The 19,616-nt window shown below is 39.7% G+C and overlaps 1 protein-coding gene and 1 pseudogene across 2 annotated transcripts in view; one reads left to right on the top strand and one right to left on the bottom strand.

Moving 5' to 3' along the window:
• Positions 1 to 19,616, bottom strand: part of MCMBP (minichromosome maintenance complex binding protein) — a 48,599-nt gene that overhangs the window by 9,937 nt on the left and 19,046 nt on the right. Inside the window, exons 2-11 of one of the 2 annotated variants that reach the window (XM_047703563.1) lie at positions 18,152 to 18,237; positions 17,377 to 17,517; positions 17,211 to 17,252; positions 15,354 to 15,455; positions 11,078 to 11,222; positions 8,355 to 8,506; positions 6,528 to 6,628; positions 2,380 to 2,552; positions 1,878 to 2,001; positions 610 to 727 (exon numbers count right to left, since the gene is read on the bottom strand). In XM_047703563.1, the coding sequence (XP_047559519.1) occupies positions 610 to 727; positions 1,878 to 2,001; positions 2,380 to 2,552; positions 6,528 to 6,628; positions 8,355 to 8,506; positions 11,078 to 11,222; positions 15,354 to 15,455; positions 17,211 to 17,252; positions 17,377 to 17,517; positions 18,152 to 18,237 (1,184 nt within the window). Of the gene's footprint in view, positions 1 to 609; positions 728 to 1,877; positions 2,002 to 2,373; positions 2,553 to 6,527; positions 6,629 to 8,354; positions 8,507 to 11,077; positions 11,223 to 15,353; positions 15,456 to 17,210; positions 17,253 to 17,376; positions 17,518 to 18,151; positions 18,238 to 19,616 lie in introns of both variants that reach the window. The other variant, XM_047703562.1, reaches the window with a different exon arrangement.
• Positions 12,314 to 12,524, top strand: LOC125085396 (uncharacterized; annotated as a pseudogene).

Genomic DNA, 19,616 nt, shown 5'->3' on the forward strand with positions numbered 1-19,616 from the left:
ATGGAGATAAAGATCTTTATTACCTCAGCTAAATGAATTATGCTCTTGTAATTCAGGCTTATTTAACGACTTAAGATTTTAATGCACACAAAGGATAGATACCAAGTTGCACAAACTGGGATCAACCAACAGCATAATCTTAAGGGATTTACTTGTAATCGTGCCCTAAGAGTCACAGAAATTTGTGCTAAGGCAATAAAAGAAAAGCGCAGTGTTTAGGGGTGAGTATGTAAATTGTGGAACCTGACAGGCTTCGTTTCCCCTTAATAAGATCTATTACAATTTCAAATTGAAATACTTGGGTTGAATGAAAGACAATTAGATGAGTTTTTAAAGTGCGCTCAGGTTTTCCTTTTGTTTTAATTTATTTGAGAGAGAGAGACCAGAGCGAGCAAGAGAGAACATGAGTGGAGGGGGGAGGGGCAGAGGCAGAGGGAGAAGCAGGCTCCTGAGTAAGGAGCCCAACGTGGGGCTCAATTCCAGGATCATCGGATCATGACCTGAGCCAAAGGCAGATGCTTAACTGACTGAACCACCCAGGCGCCCAAGTGTGTTCAGATCTCTAATAATTATTATTTATATAATAATTAATATTTATATTGATCTTACTGCTGGAACAAGATGTTGAATAATCCGGTACAAGTGTTCTGTGAAGGTACTATTCCTTGGGCAACCACTCAAGTTAACTGTGAATTTTCCCAGTGGAAGAACATCTCTTCTTGTATACCTAGGAAAAAAAAAAAAAAGATACCAACCAGTAAGATATTCAGGTGGATTCCCAATTTCCAATGAAAAGCAACCAAAGATTAGCAAAATATTGTCATTAAAAATAAAGCAAATTACTCTGACCAGCTCATTTATCAGAATAATAACAATAACAGCCAGCGTTTGCGCATGAGCATTGTGCATGCGCTAGGACTGTTCAGAGTGCTTAACTGTCTCGTGTAATTCCCAGGCTCTCTGAGGCAAGTCACCTTCGCTGTATGGGTGAGAAATCTGAGACAGAAATCTGAAGTAACATGCCCGAGTTCACACAGCAGGATGTGGGAAAGCTGGATTTGAACCTGCAGGGTTTGGCTCCAAAGCCTGTGCACTCAACCATTATGTGCTGCGGTCTGAAATCCTAGCCGAGGGAGGATGTGGAGAACAAAGGCACTGACTGCAGGGTCATTTGGAACTGAGGGAAGTTAGGAAACCAGCATTTACGGAACTAGAACAATGGTCTACAATGAAATACTGTACAGCCATTAAAAAGTTCATGAAGAATTACAAAGGAAGAATGTTTAACACATAGTAAATGATAAAAACAAGATCGGCGTTTAGAGTACCACGGAGACCTGTGCAGGGATGTACACATATGTAAACAAAAAAGATGAAACAAACATGAGCCAAATGTGTTAACAGAGATCATCTCTCAGTGGGTGAGATGACAGTTTCCAGTTTCTTTATGCTCCTGAAACTTGTTGAAAACACTCATTACTTCTGAAATCAGGAAACAGAGACCTGTGGAGGGGTGGAAAGGAAGTGAGCACCTTCACCTACAAATTACATGTGCGCCCCGTGGGCCTTGCAGAGCTGTGGGATGTATAAACCAAGAATTCAGAATGCAGAAAGAATAAAACAGCTCATTTTACTTATCAGCCAGGTTCTTTGTCTGACTGTGGCTCTTATATTTAAGGGAGACATAAACAAAAGGTTACATGTGAAACAAGGTGGACAAAGAATGTGTGATTTCATGTAACACTTGTCACACTGAATAAAAACCACCTGATGATGCAGCTAATGAACTGTAACACCAATGGCCTGAGCAACCTTCCTGCTCTTCTGCGCCGTCAGCACCACCCCCCACCGCAGGCCGCCGGGAGCTTGGCACTTACACCGTGGAGATGAGATGCAGGATCAGGTACTCGGCGGCCAAGCTGTCTCCCAGAAGCGCATGCGTGAGGAACCCAAGCAGCTCTGCTCGGACGGGAGACAATTCAGACATGAAACCTGAAACGACTGGAGAAGGGAGGGAGGCCACACTCAGAACACACACACCAACTCCTCCTGAGTGTCTCAGGCAAAGAAGGAAAAACAAACCCAAGTGGAACAAAGCACTAAAGTCACTAGACAACTAGTGTAGACTTAAATACTGGTCATTAAGTGATGCCAATCTTTGAGATAAGACAGCTTGTAAACTCTTTTTCGCCTCATCTTAATAAAGAGAATTAACGGGAAGGAAAACGGGCCAGGGTCACGGCGACTACTAGAGAGACTGAGGCTGAGCACGAGGATCTGGCTGCCTCGGCCCCACTGTGAGCAGAGCACGCGCTGCAGGCGGCTCCCGCCCAGGGGCCCACGGTCTCTGGCTCCCAAGGCATTAGCACTTACACTTACAGGTTTTGCTCTCCTCCTTGTTAAGGCAAGCAGGCAGTAAAGGATTGATGTGCTGCAACTTCTGGGCTAAAACCACATGAATTCTTGGCACTAATGAAGCAGGAGGGCTGTGCACTCTTTGCTCCTCGGCCGTGTCCGTGCATTCCATCGGATCCAGGAGTGAAGAGGCATCCCTGCGGAGAGAGGAGAAAGTCACAAGTCACAGCCACATCTCTGAACATGAGAATTCAAGCCAAGAACAGTTCCACCTGTACGTCTCCCTAGAGAACGGAAAATGGCTCCTCATTCTCAATGGTCAGATCACAGGCTAGTTAGGTCACACAAGGATATATATGTGTTTTTCAAGAAAAAGAACACTTTCACTGAGTATGCTGTAGCTGCGGTTAATGGGATAGAGCACATCACTGGTGAAGAGTGTCTGTGTTTTGAAATCACTTCATCGGCAGAGACATGAAATGCTTCACAGCCTGTCTCAAAAACCAGGGTCTTTTACTCATAAGCCATTAGGCATCTATTACTCAGTGTGGAAGATCCATTCATCTCTTATCTTGCTAATTGTTTTTCCTAACTTTTATTCCTCCACAACACCTCCCTTGAATAGTGAGTAGTCAAGCAGTGAAATAAAAAAGTGTTGAGTTTTTCAGATTTGCTAAATAAATTAGCAGACAATGGATTTACTGTGATACAACTGAAACAAATCACTAAGATGTGTTTAGAACTTCAGACTTCACAGGTTGCTCTACAGAGTTACCCATTCACATGGCCGCCTGCCTCACACACAAGGACGAAAAGAACCGTACGTGGTCTGGACCACGTGCCAGGCAGGGTCCTTCTCTATGCACACACCAGTTCATTAACGCCTCACCTACACTGGTCTCCAGTGGGAAGGTGAGGCCCTGCAGAAGTCACGTGGCCGGTAAACGGCCACACCAGGTCGGCACCCCAAGCCATCTGGCTCTCTCTGGGCACTAAGCGGCTTCAACCAATGAAGTGACTGAAGCAGGAAAATCATCATCACCAGAAACAGCCAAGGCAAGCAATTTGCAATACTATTATTAAGGAATGCTATTTAAGTTTATTTAAAGTTATTTAAACATGTCTGTGTCCCCCCCCCTTTATTGTAATAGTGAAAAATAAGTTCTTCTTATAGGGAAACCAAGATGAATGTCCAATACCCAACAAGAAAACTATTACGTTGCAGGGGGGAGGTTATGACTCCATTCCTTGGCAAACTCAAGACAAAACAAGAAGAATGAGGAAGATCTGGATTTTCAGGATATATTGTCAGCTGTGAAGAGAAAGTGTAAAGGAATATATATAACATGCTATCTTTTATATAATAAAGGGGAATAAAATATACACATGTCTACTTATTTTTGCAAAAAATACAGTAAAGATAAAGGCAGAAACAGGTTGGTTCTCTATGGAGCTTGAGTGGGAACAGGGCAGGGGAGATGGCACCCCTATATTCTTTGTATATAGCTCTGATTTGGGTAACAATGTCAAAATCAAAACAAATGAGAAAATGTTAACAGATTTTAAAGTTTAAAAATTAAACTCTTCAAAACATGTACCACCACTTTTCATACAAACTTAGTGTATGCTCTAATAAAAACTCATGAATATGTAAAAAAAAAAAAAAATCAAAACAGTAAGGACAGAAGAAACACTCTGAAGAGAAATGCAATGGAAACCAACCGAACCTAACCACATAAAATGAATAATGAGCAAAAGGACCAAATGGGAAGAAAACTCACCCCGGTAATTTTAGACACAGCACTCTAACTGTACGCCTCATTCTAAAATAAAAAGAAATGGAAACCAGTCTTGGATGAGAGTTACAAGGTTTGTTTTTTGCAGCGGTGTGGACTGCTGATTCTGAAATTACCTCCTCTGCACTGTGGAAATACGTTGAGAACAATGAGAGTCAAGCTTCTTTCTGTTAGTAGGGGGGCTACAAATATAGGAAGGGAGAAGGGAGAACATCTGAGTGCAGAACTGGAACTGGAAACACTGTGAATGTTCTGTTCAGTTCTGATAGACTTGAAAATACATGAAGATGCATGTATACGGGCATATAAATGTGCATTTATTTGTACGCGCACAGTGTATGTGTCTATGTATTTCCTAGCCCCGCCCATTAAAAGGGCATAGAAGCAATACCAATCCTGATACCAGTGAGCACACAAGCACTCAGATCTTGACTTTTAAATAAAACTCCTCACTAAAAGAAACTGATGCTCCTTAGCAAAATGGCTGATACTGCAGCCGGAGTAGAGGAAGGACAGATGAGGTTGAAACAGCGTGTGTGCCAGGAAAGACATTTTCAAAAATGAGGTCACATCAGCAAAGACACAGAGCCTGCTTACAACGACTCTCACTAGCCAAATGAGAAAACCTGAATCTCGAGCACCAGACTAACAGCCACACTGAAATAAACAAATTACTTAAGTAAATGAATGAGAAGGAAAATCTCTCTTCTAACAGAATGCCAATAAACAAGTGCAGAAGGAATGACTGAGATAGAAAATCACCATCTAGTAATAACCGATCAAGAATCATCAATGGACAGGGGCGCCCGAGTGGTGCAGTCGGTTGAGCGTCTGACTCTTGGTTTCAGCTCAGGTTGTCATCCTAGGGTCGTGGGACTGACCCCTGCACTGGGCTCCATGCTCAGCGTGGAATCTGGTTGAGATTCTCTCCCCCTCTCCCTCTGCCCCTTCCGCTCATGCTCTAACTAAAAATAAAATAGAATCATCAATGGATATTAAAGTAAGTGGATGAGGGACACATGGGTGGCTCAGTCAGTTAAGCGTCTGCCTCTGACTCAGGTCATGATCCCAGGGTCCTGGGATTAAGCCCAACATGGGGCTCCTTGCTCAGCAGGAAGCCTGCTCCTCCCTCATCCTTTGCCTGCCACTTCCCATGCTTGTGTACATGCCCGTGCACACTCTGACAAATAAAATTTTACATAAATAAGTGGACAAAAGTTAAATAAGAAACTGGATATTGGGCGCCTGGGTGGCTCAGTGGGTTAGGCCACTGCCTTCGGCTCAGGTCATGGTCTCAGGGTCCTGGGATCGAGTCCCGCATCGGGCTCTCTGCTCAGCGGGGAGCCTGCTTCTCTCTCTCTGCCTGCCTCTCTGTCTACTTGTGATCTCTGTCAAATAAATAAATAAAATCTTAAAAAAAAAAAAAAAAAAAAGAAACTGGATATTAATGTAATCTCCAAGCACCTCCTTCCAAATTACTTATTACAAAGTGAAAAACAGTAACTTTATAGGACAGAAACCTGGCAGATGCCACCTTAACCAAACGATCAAAATTACCACCACCAATAGTGCAGCACACTAACATCAGGTGCCTCCTCATATGACAGCCTGATTCTAAGCATGAGAATACACCACATAAACCCAAACAGATATTCTACAAAATGACTGGCTATACTCTTCAAAGGTGTCAAGGCTCTCTGCCATGTGAGGACAAGGAAAGACAGCCATCTGCAACCAGGAAAGGGGCCCTCACTAGACACTGGATCTGTCAGCACCTTACTCTTGGACTTCCCAGCCTCCAGAAAGTGAGAAATGAATTTTGGCAAAGTTTTTTAAAAAAAAAAAAAAAAAAAAAAAAAGGTGTCAAGTTCAGGAAAGACAAAAGTCAAGTACTGTTCCAGATTAGTGGAACATGTGACCCTACGGATTCTGACTCACAGAAAAGAAGGAAAAATTTAAAAAAGAAAAAAAAAAAAAAAAAAAAAAACCACACCAGAAGAAACAAGATTGAGATAATTGGTGAAATTAAGTATGGAGTGTGGATTAGTGTTTCTAATTTTCTAAAAGTTCCTAATTTTGATGGCTGTACTCTGACTGTATAGGAGAAAGTCCTTGTTCTTAGGAAATATGGACTCAAGTATTTAGGGGATAATGTACGCAACTTACTCTCAGGTGTTTCAGAGAAACATGTACATATACAAAAACGTGCACATGTGAGAGTACAAATGAATGACAGAGCAAATGGGGCACTAAGGGTTAACAACTGGTAAATCTGGGTAAAGGGAGAAAGCTCTTCGTAACATTATCTTCCAGCTCTTCTGTAAGTTTGAAATTTTATCAAAATAAAGTTACCCAAAAAAGAACAAACAGACTCACCTTTCATCATTATTCAGTATACTTAGCACAGGATCCACAGATAGGACACCATATAACTCAAGAACATCATTGACTTTGAAACAATCCCAGTCTTCATAGACCTGACAGGAGATCGTAAGAAACCACGTTGTTAGGACTAAATAACACCAAAAAAATCATAAAATATTAGTTTTAAGGCTAAAGAAATAATATTTTTGATTTTTAGGTCAGGAAATGGAATTTAAAGCCACTCTTTTGTTTCATAAATTGAAACCAAGAGAGATAAAATACTTGCCTAAAGTCATTCTCCTCGTTAGCAATTAACACTAAAACAGAGGACTCCTGACCCCCAGACCAGGGTCTGCTGTCAATACACCACACTACTTCGAAGAGGCTTTCCCAATGGATGACTAACATTACAAATGTGCATTATTGGGTGCTTGGGTGGCTCAGTTAGTTAAGCGTCTGCCTTCGGCTCAGGTCATGATCCTGGGACAGAACCCCACGATGGGTTCCCTCCTCAGCAGAGAGTCTGCTTCTCCCGTCCCCTTTGCCCCTCCCTCCACTTGTGCTCTCTCTCACTCTCAAATAAATGAAAAATAAAATCTTAAAAAAAAAAAAAAAACCCTGCATTATCTCAAAATCTATTCAGAACACCAAGAGAAGGGGGGTGGGAAACAACTGCAGGATTACTAACTTTGGACTTATTCACCAACTATGCACCATTAGGAGGGTTAACACAAAACTCAGAAAGGCCATGAGGGTTTTCAAAACTTTCAAAACTTTCAAAGTTGTGTCTTTGATGGACGCTAATAACTGTCAAAGCCTCTTCTTGGTGAGGCTGAACCGAAACATGGCAGGAAAGCCGTCCTCACTCTGGTCCCTATGGTACAGAACTGAAGTGCCACTTAAGTTTAAAACCACAAAATAAAAGAATGGAAATTCTCAATGATCATTTCTGAAACTTACATTGCTTGCTTCACCTATCAGGATCAAAAAACCAGGGTAAGCAAAATAGAACAAACTGCCAACAGATTTTTTGCCTCTGTTTTATTTTAAATACAAATGAGAAAAAGATTTTGATGAGAAGAATGTTGAAAAAGTTAGATATTGTCGGAAGCTGGAAATGACATAGGAATTCACATGAATTAAAAAAATTGTTCTACTTCTGTGTTCAAAATATTTTTCAATTCTTTTTTTAAGTGAGCGCTACACTCAACATGGGCCTCAAACTCAAAACCCCAAGACTAAGAGTCGCAGGCTCCACCAACTGAGGCAGCCAAGTGCCCCATATTCTTCAACTGAATTTAAGAATGCCGTGGTAGACAGAACATGGCCTCCCAAAGAGGTCCACATCCTACTCCCTGCAATCTGTGAATAGGTTACCTTATAAGCAAAAGGGGGTATGAATAAATTCAAGACCCTGAGACGAAGAGATTATCCTGGATGATCTGGTTGGGCCCAATCGAATCACAAAGGTCCTTTCCAGGAAGAGGTGACTATGAAAACACTCTGGCTTTGAAGATGGAAGAAGGGGCCCCAAGCCAAGGAATGTGAGCACTTCTAGAAGCTGGAAAAGGCAAGAAAACAGATTTTCCCCCAGATCATTTAGAAAGGAATGCAGCCCAAAGGACACCTTGATTTTATCTTCAGTGAGATCAATGTTGGACTTCTGACCTAAAGCCTGTAAAATGATAAAATTTTTGTTGTTTTAAAAGCCACTGACGTGGTGAATATTCGCTCCAGCAGCCACAGAAAACAAACACAAATGCTAAGAGTATACTCCATGTTAACTCTGAGACACATTCCACATCTACATCAAGGTCAGGTCTATAAAAGGTTTAGTACCTTCACAAGGCATGCAGGGCCCTTCTCCCCTGGCAGTGGAAAATTCAGGTCAAAAGGAGAAGAGAGGTTCAAGAAGTTCAGCTGTTGGCCAGTAGAAGCTTCAGTTTCTAAACGTTTTGGCTCTCCACACCACTGAAGACCACCAACACTCCCTAAATTCAAAGAACAGCACTGCACTTAGTCATTTTTAAGGCTTCCTGGAGAGAAAGAACATTTCTAAAGAGCCTTTCAAGTCTGATATAAATGATGCTTCTGAACACAAAAAAACTTCAAGTTGTCACAGTTCTTAAGGAAGTAAGATATGCTAACAAAACCCTTTGTCTGACCTAAAAGAGAACAAAGATTATGAAGATCTAAAAAATTTAATCATTTCTCCCACACAACAAAATGGCAAAAAACTCCCCTCTTCAAATCTCAAGTATATTTTAAAAGTTAATATTTACAGTTACTTTGACAACTTTAATCTAAAGATGTCTACTGACAACAAACCCGCCTTGGTAGAATATACTTTTTTCTACTTATTACTCAGAATAAAACCATATAGCAATACATTCATTTACCAAATATTTGTAACATCCACTGTGTGCTAGGAATCAGACTAGTTGTTGGGGACACAAGGATGATTTAAAAAATGCCCTCTATCCCTGAAGTGGTCACAGTTTAGGGCCTATAACTAATTAAAATCACATAGCCTGCCACACCATAAAATATTGCTCAGCAATAAGAAGGAATACACTATTGATTCACAGATTAATCTGGATGGATCTCAAGTTTTGCTGACTGAAAAAAGCCAATCCACAAAGTGTACACACTGTACGATTCCATTTACGTAACTTACCATTGTTTTTTAAGGTTAAGCTAGAACCGGATCTTTTATTTTTTTTCTTAACTGAAGTATTCCCAACTATGCAACACTGTTGCAATAAAATAACATTAGTACAGAGATGAAGAATGGGTTCGTGTTTGCTAGGGGTTAAGGACTTCTGGGGAGGGGAGAGGCAGGAGAGCAGTGGGTGGGCAGGACTCTACAAGGACAACTTTGAAAGATGTGGGCAATGAACCATTCTGGATCCTGACTGTGGTAGTGGTCCCATGAGTCTACATGTGACGACACTGCCCAGAACAAAATACACGCACACAAATAACTGTGTGTAGGAAATATAAATCTAAGGTCACTGGGCGGTAGCAATGTCCATTTCCTGGTTACGATATTCTACTAGAATTATACAAGATGTTACCATCAGGGGAAACTTATTTCTTACAGCTACATGTGATCTACGCTTATCTCAAAAATATTTTTTAAATATATATAGCTTGAAAGATTACTGAGAAACCAACAAACAAGTTACACTGTAAATAAATGATGCGCCCAAATGTACAAAAAGCCTACAGTAGGACATCCAAATGAAAGCAAAAAGGAGGAGAGATCATCAGTTGCTTAGATAACAGAATTACCATATATCCTGGATTCTAATGTTACTTATTGTTATGATACACCATTAATTTTAATAAGCATTTGGGGGGGGTGGAGAAAAAGACCACCACATTTGCACAGATTTACTATAAAACATTCCGATGTTAAAAACATTAAAGTATGCCTTAGCTCTAAGGAAATATATATAAAGTAGGAAAACATATGGCTAAATGAAATTCATTAGTAATTCTTTGTTTACCACTCTCAACCCAATCTTGCAGATGCCCCGTGACTAGACGGATTTGTCAACCCCCGCACCCTTCAACTTGCCCTCTGAGGATGGTGCTACAGAGAAATGACTGGCCACAAAAGGAGGAATAATGACAAACTTCTCTATCTGCCGCAATAAAGAAATTCACTATTCTTAAACACTGTGATTGGTAAAATCAAGAATGAAATATGCCAATTCTGAAACTATCTCATGCTCTTAGGACATTCCAAACTTTGGTCCCCGTGTTAATCAGAATTTACTGGGTTTTCAGCATGTTTCAAGATAAACCACTACAAATGTGTGTACATAGAATAGAACTGTGACTATTTTAAGGGCTCTCTGATCTCAAGTTGAGTACAAAGTTACCTAGTGCCCACAATTTCATGGTTTTCCTCCGATGTTTTCAATCTTACTAAATTAAAGTACCACTATCTTGGGGCACCTGGGTGGCTCAGTCCGTTAAGCATCTCCCTTTGGCCCGGGTCATAATCCCAGGGTTAGGCTCCCTGCCTTGCAGGGAAACTGCTTTTCCCCCTCTCTCTGTCCCTCCCCATGCTTGTGTGCACACATGCACACACTCTCTGTCCCGCTCATGAATAAATAAAATCTCTTAAAAAAATAAAAATAAAAAATAAAGTTCTACTATCTCCAAAGGAAAATAAAAAAGGATGTTTTCAGATATTAAAAAAAAAAAAAACATTTTCAGGATAAACTACTAGACTTCCATATTACTTAGGAGCTGAAATAAAAATATAAAGAATGAGAAAAAGACCTTTGTCCGTTAACCACCTGAGACTCTTAAAGACTAACAGAAAAGCAGACACTTCTCACTAAGTGATGCCTAACTGCTCAGTTATGAAGCACGGTTTGACCAGAGTATTGCAAAAACTCTCAAGACTGTTTATAACAGTGATGAACTTGAATGCAAGGTTGTCAAATTGCTGTCATTTCCTAAATCTAGAGCTGTATTACACAACAATTAATTCTGGAAATGGACCTGAGGGAGAAATGAACAGAAAGCCTGTTGGCACACACTACCTGCTTGCCTGGCACCTGCATGTTGGTCTTTCTGTTTATTGGGCTGTAGGTCCATATCTTCATCGTCTTCGTAACTCCTCTTGTGACGACTGGGAGTGTAGGACGTTGACGGACTGACTCGAGCTTGGTTTGCATTAACATAGGCGTTAAATGAAAAGTTAAGGAAAATCTACCAGGCACTGAGGAATATCCTAAGGTATGCTAATTCTAGGGCTAATAAAAGATTATTGGTTTGGCAATTTGGCTAAAATTAAAACATCCTTTTAAAAGACTGGACTTCCAGTTTTGATCATGAGAGTAGCAGCTTAACCTCATGCCCCCTACCTGTGCTATAAGGAAACTATACAACTGGATAAAAGATATGAGCAACTGTTTTCAGTAACTGAACATCGTAAGAGAACATAAGGTTATAGTTCTTCAATAAGGAAACACACCAGTAAACTCCACACTCTTCCCAGCTTTCTCTTGGGAACATTTCCCAAACCGCAACAAAGAGAAGCAAGGACCCTGCCCTTGCAGGACAGAGAAACAGAGCACACAGTTCCGGGCTCCTGAGCACCTGGAAGCTGCAGAAAGTAACAGAGGCAAGAGTTGCAGATAAGACCAAGAAACCTGGGCAGCCTCCATATGGGGTTTTGGCTGAACATAAAACCATGGATGTACAAGTCAGGATTCCTTAAGGGCTAGCAGGGAACAGCTGCTAGTTGGCTGGGAGCTAAATGGAGATTCAGGACTTCTACAATACTAGAACCGGACCCTGATGGACAACCTGGGCACTGAGGTGTGACCAGAAATAGCACATTTCATGAGTAAGGACTGTGTCCTACAGACCAAGGGCTATTCCATGCCCACCTTAACAAATCGCAAAACCAAGCCATGACAAGGTCAAAGTGATCCACTTACATCACCTGCCTGTCAGAATAAAACGCAACATTCTTCAAAGGAAGACAAAACCGAACTCTCTACAATGTTGTACATCAGCATACAGTAACGCATTATTAGTTATATATGAAGAGGCAAGAAAATACGACCTACAATCAGGATTAAAAATAACCAATCAAAACAAACCCAAAGATGACTCAGATATTGGAATTAGCCGAAAAGGACACTAAAAAGGCAATCTAAAATTCACTATTTTTTCATATATATGTATTGAGCTATGTTCCCTTTAAACCTTATTATGTTGAGATATGTTCCCTCTAAACCTTAAAATTCATAATTTTAAAAGGAAATACAATCACTTCTCGGCCTTTTCGCTATGATCAAGCGTAGTACCTGTTCTTATCAGTTTAAAAGAAAATATAGACAAGATCCATCTAAGTGGCTTAGTTGGTAATGTGTCTGCCTTTGGCTCAGGTCATGGTCTCAGGGTCCTGGGATGGAGCCCCACATTGGGCCCCCTGCTCAGCGGGGAGTCTGCTTCTCCCTCTCCTTCTTGCCCCTCCCCCCCCACACACATACTCCATATCTCAAATAAATGGTTAAAATCCTAAAGAAAGACTGATGAGTCAAAGATGAGGAATGTTAGCAGAGAAATGGGAACAATGGAAAAGAACCAAATGAAAAAATCAAGAACTGAAAGATATCTAAAATGAGAACAAAACAGAACAAAAACAAACAGAATCTCAGTTACCTGGAGATCAGTAACATCTAATGATTATGTGACTGAATCCCCAGAAAACGAGACAATACAAGAGACTGGGACAGAAAAACATTTGAAGAAATAAAGGCTGAAATCTGAAAAATACCAGTCCACAGATCCAAAACCTCGAAAATACCCAAGCAAGATAAACACAAAAATACCCACACTGACCCACATCACAGCCAAACTGCCAAAAACCACAGAGAGACAGAACATCAGAAGTAGCCAGGGGAAAAACAAAGATGTCACACACAGGGATAGAGTAAAATGACGGCTAGCCCTTCATCCAAAAGCAATGGGGACCAGAGGCACCTGGGAGGTGCAATGATTTGAGCATCTGACTCTTGATTTCAGCTCAGATAATATCTCAGGGTCAGGGACTGAGCCACGCATCAGGCTCCCCACCCAGCATGGGGCATCCTTAAGATTCTCTCTCTCCCCCTCCCCATACTCACACTCTGGATCCAAAAAAAAAAAAAAAAAAAGGCAATGGAGGCCAGAAGACAATGGAATAAGACCATCAGAGTGCTGGGGAAGGAAAAGAGCTGTCAACCCAGAATTCTATAACCAGCAAAAACATCCTTCAAAAATAGAGGTGAAACAAAGACATTATTCCTTGAACCAAAGCTGAAAAATTCATCACCAACAGATCTGTACTTAAAGAAAAGCTCAGTTAAATGACTCCATTAAAAAAAAAAAAAAACAATGAGCTAGAAATGGTACATACCACAAACACATACAAGACACTTTTTCCTCATTTCCTAATTTATGTAGAAGACAAATTTTTTTAAAGATTTTTTTTTTTTAAGATTTTATTTATTTGACAGAGAAGAGAGTACAAGCAGGGTGAATGGTAGGAAGAAGGAGAAGCAGGCCCCCGCTGAGCAGAGAGCCCAATGCAGGGCTCAATCCCAGGGCCCTGGGATCATGATCTGAGCTGAAGACAGATGCCCAACTGACTAAGCTACCCAGGCACCCTTTTTTAAAGATTTTATTTATTTGACAGAGAGAGAGAAAGAAGAAGAGAGAGAGAAGCAGGCTCCCTGCTGAGCAGGGAACCCAGTGTGGGGCTTGATCCCAGGTCCCTAGAATCATGACCTGAGCCAAAGGCAGACGCTTAACTAACTGAGCCACCCAGGCGTCCCAAGAAGACAAATGTTTAAAGCAAACAGGGTAATATACTGTGGGCTCTATAGTTTAAGTACAAATGAAGTGTAGGACAACGGCAGCACAAAGAATGAGGGGATGAATGGAAGTAAACTGCTGTAAAGATCAAGGAACAAAAAAGAAATCACAAGGGAAATTAGAAAATATTGAGTTGAATGATGGTGAAAACAAATCAAAGTCTGGAATACAATCAAAGCAGTGATTAGAAAGAAATATACAGCCTTCAATGCTAATATAAGAAAGGGAAGATTTGAAATTAATGATCTGTGCATTCACTTTGAGAAGCCAGAGAAAAATTAAAGCCAAACTAGCATAAAAGGAAATAAGAGCAAAAGTCAATGAGATAGAAAACAGAAAATTAAACAGTTGGTTCTCTGACAAACCACTAACAACACTGATCAAGAATAAAAAAAAATTAATGAACATTATTATAAATGAAAAGAGATCATTGCTAGATATCCTCCAGACAAGAAATTAAGGAAATATTATGAAAAGCTTTGTTATTGACATAAATTCAACTAAGACTAAATGATTTTGAAACAATCCCTTGAACAATACAACTTATCACAACTGATACACAGAAGAAAACTGTTAAAAAAAACCTAACTAAAAATCTTCTCACAAAATGCCAACCCCCAAACTGGGAAAAAAACCAAATTCTCATCAAGTGGAAAAAATGTAAACAAATAAAATCAGCAATAAAAAGGAATGAGCAACACACAAACACACACACACACACACACACACACACACAAGGATGAATCTCAAATGTGTTATGGAGAACAAATAATCAGACACAAGACTCTCTATGATTCCATTTTTGGGCGTACAGAATAGGTAAAACCAAGCTATAGTGAAAGAAATCAGGACAGTGGTCACAAAAGGTGAGTGAGGTGCCTGGAAAGACACAAGGGAACTTTCTGGAACAAGCACTTTACTTTCACAGGTGTAATTTAAATGGGTATGCATTTGTCCACTCAAGTGCACCCTTAAAATCTACATATTTCAGGGTATATGAACTACACCTAAAAAAAAAAAAAAAAAAAAGTATACCAAGATGTTTCCACATCTCTCAGTGAGCCAACATGTTGTTTCCCCTTAAGAAATCTAGAATTAGTTCTAATTTGAAACTATGTTTTTATTTAACTATGGTACTTTTTCAGTACCTTTAAATCCACGGTGGGCTCAATCTTTTTAACAGTATTTCACTACAGGAATGTACCACAATTTTATCATTTCTCAGTGACGCATACTTTGGTTGTTTATAAACTTTTTTGTTTAGGACAAACGAAAAACATTTCATTAAAATAAAGCCAAGTTCTGTAAATGAAGAACAATTTTTTTCCAGCTTATTTTGTTGGTGTAAAAACACTAAGTTTCAAAAACTCAAAATTTAATTGTGGTTTTTTCAATTAAGAATATAATCAGGAACCACTCAACACAGAAGAAACTTCAGATAAAGGATATTTCTTTTACCCACGTAGATTCCCCAGGCACTGGGACACAATAGAAAGTCTGTCTTTCCAGAGTGGTAGTTCGTGGGGAGTTTAAATCAACTTCTTGTTGAGGCTGTGATATACACAAAAAGCATATTTAAAGTTTTACTAAGAAAAACAAAAGCAAAACTTTAATTAGCAAACCACATATTCATGTTATTTACAAAACCACAGTAAATACTTCACATTAAGAATTAAAAACTAAATACCAAACCCAAACCCATTAAAAAAAAAAAGGACATAAAATCATTTCACATGCAACCATCAATATACTACCTTCCCTTAAGTGCATAATACATCTCACCCTGTCACAAAATTAAATCTTTTAATAAACAGGATACTTTATTTTTTTCAAAGACAAAGCACTGTCTCTTTCATAGACCATATCAGTATCAGCCTATAAAATAGGAACTTAATGAAATATTCATTAGCAGTAACTCTGACATGAGATTTCAGTCAGATATTATTCCCCAGAAAAGGAATGTTCTCCATTTCAAATATAATGAGAAAATCCTAAGACACAGAAAGAACCCAAGATGTAATATTAAAATATTACTTCAATAAGCACATATTACTTTGAGTACATATATTAACAAAAAATCTCTTAAAAGTAAAATAAAATTTATATTCCATTTTGGTGGTGCGGGGAAGGACCCAAGACACATCAAGTTTCACCTGAGCTAGTATGTACAAGCAGGGCTTTCTATGTGTTTCTTTCTTTCCAGGACCAAAGTATTCCTGGTTTGGTGCTTCTACTTATTATTTCTAGCAACACAATACAAACTCTTTGCCTTCAGCAGTGTCACACGTGGACAGACTCACCTATTTTACTTTCCTATTTCCAGATGCTGAGATTACTAGCTTACGGTGATACTCCATTACCGTGTATTGATAGATGAGGCTAATATGGCTAAGGGCTTCTCAAACAAGGGCCACAGCAACTATTTGTAAAGTTGACACATTAGACTTGGCACCACATTTACTTTATGGAAACACTCTCAAAGAAAAAAGACACTGGGAGACCTTGAGTTCATTATGTGTTAAGATTAGCAAATCCAACTCTCATGAGTTCCCCTAAATAATTATATGAAGTTACATTTTTGTTTTATAGAATCTTTGCAGCAACCTTCCATATAAGGGCTGTTCTGCCGTCCAGACTGGCCCTGAGCTAGGACATTTTAATCAGGCACAGCTTCTACTATGAGTAAATGTGCTGGTATTAGGGCTTACAAATCAATCTCTTGAAGTTTGGGTAAGCAGGAGTCAGACTCCCAGTATGTAAAAAGCCCCACATAATGTGATTAAACTGGGAGTCTGGATCACCAAAGCAGAGAACTAGACCCAGAATGGGAGGGGGGGTCTCCACCAATGTGCCACCTTTCTACTTAAGCACCTGCTGATCAATCCCCACCTGTAATACTTGTTTTTTTCCCCTCAACAACTGACAATTACCACCAGTTTCAGTAGAACCACACAAAAAAACAATTTTTTAAAAATGCAGATATATTATAGTGCCTCTATAACTGCTTTTCTAGTAAGTTTCTTTTACTTTAAAAGAATTTACCATAACCCTCTAATTTTGAAACCAAGTGTACAGATATAAGGAAAAGAAAGGAATTAGTTATTTACAATACTCCACCTTTTAAGAGATTTTTAAAAGATCAAAAACTTTAACAGAGAAGCTTAAATAAAAGGTAAATAAAACATTTCACATGACTTCTTAGAACTTATTTATACACAAAATAAATACACTTAAGATCAACCAAAAGAAATAAATTCGCTGCTTAAGAAGTTCTTAAGATGTTTTATATATCTTAAGGATACATACCCCGCACTCTGCTACATCTCTATATTTTCCAAAATGAAGGACCTATGATCCAAAACAAAGGATAACAGCATATCAGTATATCTGAATCAAAACTACCATAAACAACACAAGGATAAAATACCACTAATTATAAACAGAAATTTTCATGAAAAAAAGCAATACATACACGTGCTTTTGTGTTTCGGTTAACCGTTTCATAAACTCCCATGTAAAACTCAGGGTCAAACATATCCTGAATCATGCAACGAAACTTCACAAAACTGTTAGGTTTCAAATAATGAAGGGGAACTTCATTCAGTGATGGTACCTGAAAGGAAAACAAGTCAATAAAATATTCTTATCTGTAGAATGTTAAGCACATATACAGAGGCTGTATATCCAGAAACAACCCCCTCCCTGCGCACCACCTCCCACCAAGCCCCATCAGGAAGCCAGTGATCTCAACAGTCAACATAACAAAAGTGCTGGACACAAAAGTATTTTTTATGTTCTTCCAAGTTTGTATAATGACATCCGACTCTAACGTAAAAGGACGCTCTTCCTTAAAAACACTTCTCAAGCAGCAGAAAGGCATTTGCTTTGTTGAGCTCTTCGCGTAAGACTAGTACATGCCACTTTTCTTTAAATGAAGATAATAAAGATATTCAGGACTCACAATTACTGATTTTTTTGGTCTTAGAAAGTAACACGGTCAAACACTGCCACCTAGAGGCTCCAACACAGAAGCACTCAATCGCTGGAATCTAAAATTTCATTTGGAAAAGTGCAAAATCTTTTAATACATAGGCACTTAAGCGGAAGACACTACACATGAATGTATACAGTTTAAAATTTTAGCGCTTACTTCAGCAGCACATATACTAAAATTCTGTGTGGATTACCACTCCACTGAGAGAAACTGAAAGCCCAACCCTCCCCTCTGAAAATAGCAATAAACTTACCCATTTAGGAGCGTTATTTTCCTTCAGCTTTTCCTTAAAATATTCAATTACCTTCTTCTCCCAGTCAGGATTAACTCCATTTTGGGCTGAAAGAAAAACGGACTTTTCAGAGCCAAAGGGACAATAGCTGACAAGACCATGTTCAGGTCACAACCTCGTGGAGCGCTGCCACACTGGGCACTCGGGAAGCTGTCCTGCTGAGGGGTTGGGTACAACACTGGGCAGTGCTGGCCTGGCGCAGGCTCTCAGGAGCCAACAACCTAGTTGAGAATTCCCACAGAATGAGATAGGAAGCTACCTGGACAAAGCACAGTGCTCTTTAGAAACATTTTTATACAGATTTTCTCTTTATAACTACCCTGAAATGAAAAGGTGTTCTAAAAATTTTTTTTCAATTTGGGAATAATTTCAAACTTTCAAGAAAATCACATGAATAGTACAAAGAATACTTTGTACTTTCTGCTGTATCTTTGCTCCATTTGCTTTATCTCATCCCTCGTATGTATTTTCCTGACCCGTCTGAGATTAAGTTATACACATCATATACCCTTGCGTCTAAGTATTTCCATGTGTATTTCCTAAGAACAAAGAGATTATCTTACATAGCTAACAGTACTGTTACCCACCTCGGGAAATTCAAAACTGATACCACACTTTCTCTCTAACCTACCACCACACTCCGACGCTGCCCGACTGCCCTTTTTCCTCGTCAGTACAGGAGCCAGTCTAGGATCACATATTGCTCATAGCTCTCATGTCTCTCTAATCTCCTTTAGTCTGAACAGTCCCTCAGTCTTTCCTTATCTGTGTTTTATGACATTCATGTTTAAGAGGAGTACAAAACCTGTAAAAGAAATATAGAATGCTCACTTTGGGTTTGTCTGATGTTCATTAGGATCAGACCGCGGTTGTGCACTATCAGTCAGACTGTTCCATTAGTGATGCCGTGCCCTTGTAATGGAATCATCTAGAGACAAGAGGTCCGTCTTCCCTCGCTGATGATGTTCACTTTAATCACCCAGTCAGAATGACAGCCAGTTTCCTGACAGTAGGTTATTTTGTTCCCTTTGCAACCAGTAAGTAACCTGCCAGAGACACTTGAAGACCATGCAAAAAGTTTTATGAGTCTTGCCCCAGCCCAGTTATAGCAGCCACTGACAACTCTTATCATGAGTGAAAAATGATGAGAAAGGTGTTTTTAATGTCATATTAAAAATAAGAAAACCAGGGCACCTGGCTGGCTCAGCTGGCAGAGCATGTGACTCTTAATCTCAGGGCTTTAAGTCCAAGCTGCACGTTGGGTATCTAGATTACTTAAAAATAAAACCTTAAAAAAAAAAAAAAAAGTTGGGGCGCCTGGGTGGCTCAGTGGGTTAAGCCGCTGCCTTCGGCTCAGGTCGTGATCTCAGGGTCCTGGGATCGAGCCCCGCGTCGGGCTCTCTGCTCAGCAAGGAGCCTGCTTCCT

The sequence above is a fragment of the Lutra lutra genome, chromosome 14, assembly GCF_902655055.1.
Source record: "Lutra lutra chromosome 14, mLutLut1.2, whole genome shotgun sequence".
Taxonomy (NCBI): Eukaryota; Metazoa; Chordata; class Mammalia; order Carnivora; family Mustelidae; genus Lutra; species Lutra lutra.